This window comes from Microtus ochrogaster, chromosome 8, assembly GCF_000317375.1.
Source record: "Microtus ochrogaster isolate Prairie Vole_2 chromosome 8, MicOch1.0, whole genome shotgun sequence".
In the NCBI taxonomy this organism is placed as follows: domain Eukaryota; kingdom Metazoa; phylum Chordata; class Mammalia; order Rodentia; family Cricetidae; genus Microtus; species Microtus ochrogaster.
The window spans coordinates 10,401,067-10,407,755 of NC_022015.1; the positions used below are offsets into that span (position 1 = coordinate 10,401,067).

At 50.3% G+C, this 6,689-nt stretch overlaps 1 protein-coding gene across 2 annotated transcripts in view; it reads right to left on the reverse strand.

Moving 5' to 3' along the window:
* Tmc7 (transmembrane channel like 7) overlaps window positions 1-6,159 on the reverse strand; it is a 51,828-nt gene extending 45,669 nt beyond the window's left edge. For both annotated transcript variants that reach the window (XM_013347657.2, XM_026781612.1), the window contains exon 1: window positions 6,065-6,159. In XM_013347657.2, coding sequence (XP_013203111.2) covers window positions 6,065-6,128 — 64 coding nt within the window. In that variant the 5' untranslated portion in view covers window positions 6,129-6,159. The remainder of the gene's footprint in view (window positions 1-6,064) is intronic.
* Between the last annotated feature and the right edge of the window lie 530 nt (window positions 6,160-6,689).

A 6,689-nucleotide genomic window follows, 5' to 3' on the forward strand; every position in this document is an offset into this window, starting at 1 on the left:
CCTCTCCCACCTAATTTTATTCTGCTCAGCTATTGGCCAGTCAACTTCCTTACTGAACCTATCACAGAGACATATATTCACATAGTGTAAAGGAATATTCCACAGGTACCCTCTTCCTGAAGGCTCCTCCCACTTACGTTGCCACCAAAGGCCCCCAAACACTTCTCTTTATATCCTCCTGCCTCAGCTCAGAGTCACTTCACATCTGAGCTGGCACTACTCTCCTCCCCCACCCCAAGCCTTTGTGTGATTTCTTTCCCAGCAGTTAGGTTCCCTTGGATTTTCTTCCCACCCTTCTGTCCATTGCTTACTCCCTTGACTTGGAACTCTGTGGCCTGTCTCTTGCAGGCTGGCTCTCCAGGGGTCAGTCCAAGGGCCTGACTAGAGCGGGCACCATCTCCACCCTTCTACTTCTGGGAGAGAAGCCCAAGTGCACAGCCTAGTTTGACTGGGTGGTCCCAGACCCAAACAATCTTCCTTGGGAAAGAGCAGCCAGCCTGCAACAAAGTCACACCCCAGCAAAGACATTTCCCCCTTTTATCCATCCAATGTTTTCACTTCCTGAAAACACAAAGAAAGCAACCTCTAATCTGGGTCACTGTTCCTGGACAGAGCTGACCTCCTCCAGACAGAGGGGCAAAAATAGCTCAAGAGAACCAGTCCCCATGAGAACCCTGACTGTAGTTCTGACTGAAAAAGGCTCAAGCAATTGCCAGCCTGGTCCAGAACATTCTACCCTCTTTAGACATCTAGAAGCAGTGGGTCATTCACCGGATGAGTGGGCTCAGCAGATAAGGGAAGACAAACACCCCAGGCCAATGGCTATTTGTCTTCATGTTTATTGTGGTATAGTAGACTTGACTCAAGTAGAAGAGCAGTTTTAAGTCCCTGCAAATGCCTGACGGGGTATCTGCAGAAGCCTGGGCACAATGGACATGTCCCAAACCTCGGGCTGTTAGTCAAAGACCAAGCAAAACAACACACTGTCAGGGCACTGGGACAATATCCCCAAGTATTGTCCTCAGAATCTCACATCCCAGCTACTGGGCAAGGCACACACACACACATACAACTTCTCTTGCTCAGTCAGTGATGAAAACTGCCATCCTCTGTCCCCAAGACAGAAGAAAGTTGACTTTAATCTCCCCAGGCTGCCTGGGTGTCTGGAAGGCCACCACCTGTGTTTTGACAGGTGCTCTGTTTGATCTCAAGAGGGAAGCTGCCTGTTGACCCCTGAGAGGCTGGGGGCCCTGCCTGGCCTATTAGCATAGTTCACACACAGCCCTGATGTGCCTCACAGTTCTCCAGGGGTGATCCCATGGGGCTTCACCATCTAAACAGCAAAATAGAGAGGTCACCCTGGATTTTTGATGGAGCGAGGCGTAGTACACACCTAAAGTGCCAGCACTGGGTGACAGAGACAGGAAGAAGGCAGGTGCAAGGCTAGATCGGGCTACACTAGAAGACTCTGCCCAAAATACAGGAGGAAAAGAGTGGGGGAAGGCAAGGTTTTCCAACAGTAAGAAAACTGTGCACACGTGAGCTGAGCAACCCCATCCACAGGGACCCAAGGGCTGAGTCAGCCCAGATGTCCGTGGACGTGAGCATCCACAAATGTGACCCACTGGCAATGGAGTATTAGTCACCCATCAAAAGGACGGAAGCACTGTGTCATGTGACCATGGATGAATTCTGATGTCATGCTTAGAGAAAGTCACTAAGCACTCACACCAGTGTCAGGATGGGAGAACCACAGACAGAGGTAAAAGTGGGCTGGTTGCGTGAGACCTAGGAGGCGGAAGGGACTGCCGGAAGGAGGTGGAGTCTCTGTGGGGCGATGGAAATACGCTGGAACCAGTCAGAGCTGGTCAGATCCCTCTCCTGAGGTGGGAGAAACTTTAAGTAGTAAGATCGATGCTATAAAGGATTAACTTGCTTAGGAAATATAAATTACACAAAGTGGAACTTAGCCGAAGGAGCACTGCCTCCAGACTGGAGAAAAGTAGTACAGGCTTGCTAAAAACTGCAGGAAGAAAAAAATCATGCCATAATCGAAGTGTAGGGTTGTGGCAAAGAACACGTCCCTAAGGCCAGAGCAGGTCTGCAACCATCATGAAGTTCTGGTCTGCAGTTCAGTCCCCTGAGTTCTTAGAGAAGCACAGTTCTGTCAGGTGGGCAAGATTTGGTAACAAACTTTCAAACAAAACAATACTGGTTAAGAAATGATCAGGGGGGAGGGCTGGAGAGATGGCTGAGAGGTTAAGAGCATTGCCTCTTCTTCCAAAGGTCCTGAGTTCAATTCCCAGCAACCACATGGGGTCCCAGCAACCACATCTGAAATGGGGTCTGGTGCTCACATGGTGGCTCACAGCCATCTGAAATGGGGTCTGCTGCTCTCTTCTGGCCTGCAGGCACACACACAAACAGAATATTATATACGTAATAAATAAATATTAAAAAAATGATCCTGGCGCTAGGGTGGTGGCTTTTAATCCCAGCACTTGGGAGTTCGAGGCCAGCCTGCCTGGTCTACAAGAGCTAGTTGCAGGACAGGCTCCAAAGCTACAGAGAAAGAGAAACCTTGTCTCAGGAAAAAAAAATCCTGGTAATATCTCTGCTATGTAACTCTCCCATCTGCCCAAGTGGCAGTGTTCAAAGTGTGACATGGGGCTGAACTAAAAGAATTAAGGATGACAGCATATGTGGAATATAGAAGCCTAAAATGTGTAAGTTAATAAAAAAGACCTTCTGCTCCAGGTTAGCCCTCTGGACATCACTCAGGGCAGGGTGAGCCAATCACTAAAGAGCTTTCTCCTTATTCTTCCTGAATAGCAGAGTGGGTTCTCACTGGGGATGGAGGTGTGCAGAGTGGGTTCTCACTGGGGGGGAGCAGGGAGCATGCTTCTGCATCACTCCATGCTGAGAAAAAGCAGCTGAACATGTATGACCAAACCTCCATGAAGGAAAGAGAAAAGGAGGGACAGAGGGAGGAGAGAGGGAAAGGGGAGAGAAGATTAGGAAGAAATGACCTCACAGAGGAGTGCACAGACAAAGCAGCTTGGCAAGACAAGCCTTTTTGTAGAAAGGATGCACCAAGACCCAAACTGGGTGAGCACGCACACGGGACAGGAGGTTCACTTCACTTTTTTTTTTGTTTTTGTTTTTGTTTTTGTTTTTGTTTTTGTTTTTGTTTTTAGAGACAGGGTTTCTCTGTGGCTTTGGAGCCTGTCCTGGAACTAGCTCTGTAGACCAAGCTGGTCTCGAACTCACAGAGATCCGCCTGCCTCTGCCTCCCGAGTGCTGGGATTAAAGGCGTGCGCCACCATCGCCCGGCACTTCACTTTTACACTAACATGGGTGCTAACTGTGTCTTCCCCTACTGCCCCATTGTCTGGGCTTGGACCAATCTTTCAGGACTGCCTAGTTTTTAACAGAATCCATGCAAAGGAAATGAAGAAAAATAGAAGACATTTAAATGCTGCTAACACAGCTGGGCATGGTGGCCTATGCCTTTACTCCTAGCATCTGCAAGGTGAGAGAGGCAGATCTCTGTGAGTTCGAGGCCAGCCAGGTCTACATAGTGAGTCCCAGGCAGGCCTACGCTGCATAACAAACTATTTGAAACAAAACAAAAATGCATTAAGCCAGGTATAGGAAAAAACCCCTCTCCCTCAGGGGAAGCCAGGGGAGCCTCAAGAGCATATGGTAGGAACAGAGCCCAGCCTGAGAGAAGCAATCAAGGAGAGCTTCTGGGAATAAGTGACCCTGAAGGAAGAGAAGAAATGTAAGCATCTTTTAAGGTAGGTCATGGTCCCCAAGGTGGAGGGACGAGGGCTAGAGCAGGATAGTACCATCAGGTGGGCGTGGGAGGAATGAGCATGGACATAGGAACCAACGGAGAAGGGCATCCATGCAGACACCACCATCAGAGTGTGCCAGGCACTGATGAGCACTGAGGCCACCTTCCAGAAGCCCGGGGGCACAAGGAAGTACAGCCTTAAATAACAACAGTCAACATTTTGTAGCATTGCCACTGGACCCAGAACAGCCCCAGAGAGCCATGTTCCAAACATCTGGATGCTCACATCCAAACCCAGCACCCTGTACACTGTGCAAGGAGACCTGCATGTCCGAGAAGTCACTGCAGAAACACAGTGTGAACCTCAAGAATGGACACGGGACACTCCAGCTTCCAGACTGCTCTTCTGGAGACGGCTGCTCCGGGGAGGACATGGATCATGTTAAGGGGAAGCATAAACAGCCCTGAGGAGGCCCAGACAGAGAGGAAGCGAGGCCCCTGCCAGCAAAGCTGGGTCACCCCACATGATCAGGACATGGTAGAAAGGACCCTCTAGCCCTAGTCAAAGGTGCGGGCAACTGCAAAACCAGGTGTCCCTGACTACAGCCTTACTGTATGAATTCAGGGGGCAGAGACCTCCAGAGGGCTCACTCCTGTCTGCACCCTCTAAGGCCTGGCCAGAGAAGCACTGCTTATATACAGCCCACCATGCCACTGTGGGTTCCTTTTCCATAGAGGCCCCACTTCATGCTGCTAGATTAGGAGGTCAGGAAACAGCATCTGCCTGGTACTGGTAGCATGGACCTGTATCCCAGAATGCCAGGGCAGGGCAGGTCGTAAGTTGAAGGCCAGCCTGGGCAGCATAGCGAGCAATGTCTCAAAACTTAAAAACAAGCAAAACCAGAGGTAGTGGTCAGGAGGGAGAGGCAGGAGTCCAAGGCCAGCCTAGATTACACAAGATAGTGTCCAAAAAAACAAAAAATACCAAAAACAACAACAACAACAACAACAACAAAAAACAACAAAAAAAACTTAAAATGTAAAAGAAGGCTGGGGAACATAGTTCAGAGGGAAGGTTCTTCTCTCACGTGTGTGAGACCCTGGGACCAATCCCCAGTTATTACAAATCAACCAAAAACTTGTACATACCCAAGGGGTTGGGGAAATGGTTCAACTATAGGGGCCCAAGAGTTGCTTAGTGGCCCTTCCCCTCTCCAGAAGATCTGAGAAGAGAGGAATGGCAACAGTGTAGCATGTACTGAGATAAGAGGAAGATCAGATGGAACCAGCCACAAAGACACTTGGCGTTCACAGTGCAGGAATGGAATTCTGGAACTTCATACAAGGCCAGAAAACTCTACCAGGAGACACACCCCCGCTCCTCTCTGGGGGACTCTAGGCCGGGTCACACTGCAGTCTCTGACTGCTACCGGAGGGCTGAAACGAAGCTGACATTAGCAATGCTGGGACCTAGCAAGAAAAAAACTATCATAGCGCCTCGCCTGAATATTTTTTTTTCCCTGATTCCAAAGCATTGTCCCAAGATCAGGGTCTTTCTTCTTGATGTTGGCGTCTATATCTTGCTGCACCCTAAGCTTTGCCTTGGTAGATACAATCTCACACTGAAACTCAGTCTTCAGATCTCATTGCTAAGTCTGGCTGAGCGCAGAAACAAAATAAATACAAACTACAGGGAAGCCTGCCTGAGGGGCTTGGCAACTCTATTGTATCTACTGGGCGGTGTCTTTACACATTTCTATAAAATCTTAGGACGCTGTGTAAACTGACTGTATGTTTAACAGAAAAAGAAAATCTCCCTGCTACCACTGACTACTGTCTCACTATAACTGGGGCTATGTGGGGGCATTTATTAATATTTCACTGTTTCTCAGCCAATCTGAGGTTTAGAGAGGGCAAGTCACTTGGTAAAATTCACACAGCAATAAAGACCAGAGATGGAATGGCTTCCAAGTGGATCTAAACAGAATATCCAGGGGCAGGCGGCTCGAGGTCAGCCTGTAGGGCAGGCAGGTTGTCACAGTCTCTTTACAGAACAGATACCATGGCGATCTAGAGGCTGGCCTGGGTCCGAGGGTCATCCTATGGAAAGTGAGGACTGCCTCCCCAGCTCGGTAGACAGGGCGAGGGGAGCCTCCCCCTCCGGCAGGTCCACTAACTACCCACCGTTTTCCCCGCAGCGGTCCCCTTCTGGAGACCATGGCAGCCACCCCGCCTTCCCGCGCGCACGGTCCCGCCGAGTCCTACCTGGGTGTGTGGCCCGCTGCCGGCTGGAGCCGCGACCTGGGTCGCCCGCGCTGCCCTCGCTCATCTTGGCTCCGCGAGGACCCTCCTGGGCCAGCCTGGGCCAGCCGCCCCGCCTCGTCGGGTTCCGGATGACGTCACAGAGGCGGGCGGGGCCGTTCCCACGGGCGCGGGGTGGGGACCAGATACCTCTGGGAGCCTCTCCCTCTTTTCTCAGTCTTTTTTCTCCCCTTCTCCTTGCCCCCTCTCTTCCCCTTCCCTCCTTCCCCTCTCTTTCGCTCCCTCCCCTCCCTTTCCACTTCCCTCCCTCACTCTTATGGTACTCTGAGACCTAGATTTGAACTCCTAATCTGCCTCCACCTCCCAAATGCTTGGATTACAAATCCCATTGTGGTAAATTGTTATTTGGTAGCAAGGACACGGAAAGTGTGGAACGTTGCCATTTGGGTTCATCTATACGTGTGTGTGTGTGTGTGTGTGTGTGTGTGTGTGTGTGTGTGTAGACTCACGCATAATAACTAAGACAGTAATGTACCTTGCACCAAATTTCGATGTGTTTGTAGATAGCTCTCTAGAGAGGGTGCAGTTAACTCTCTTGCATGGTTACTGGGGTGGGGAGGGCAGGTGG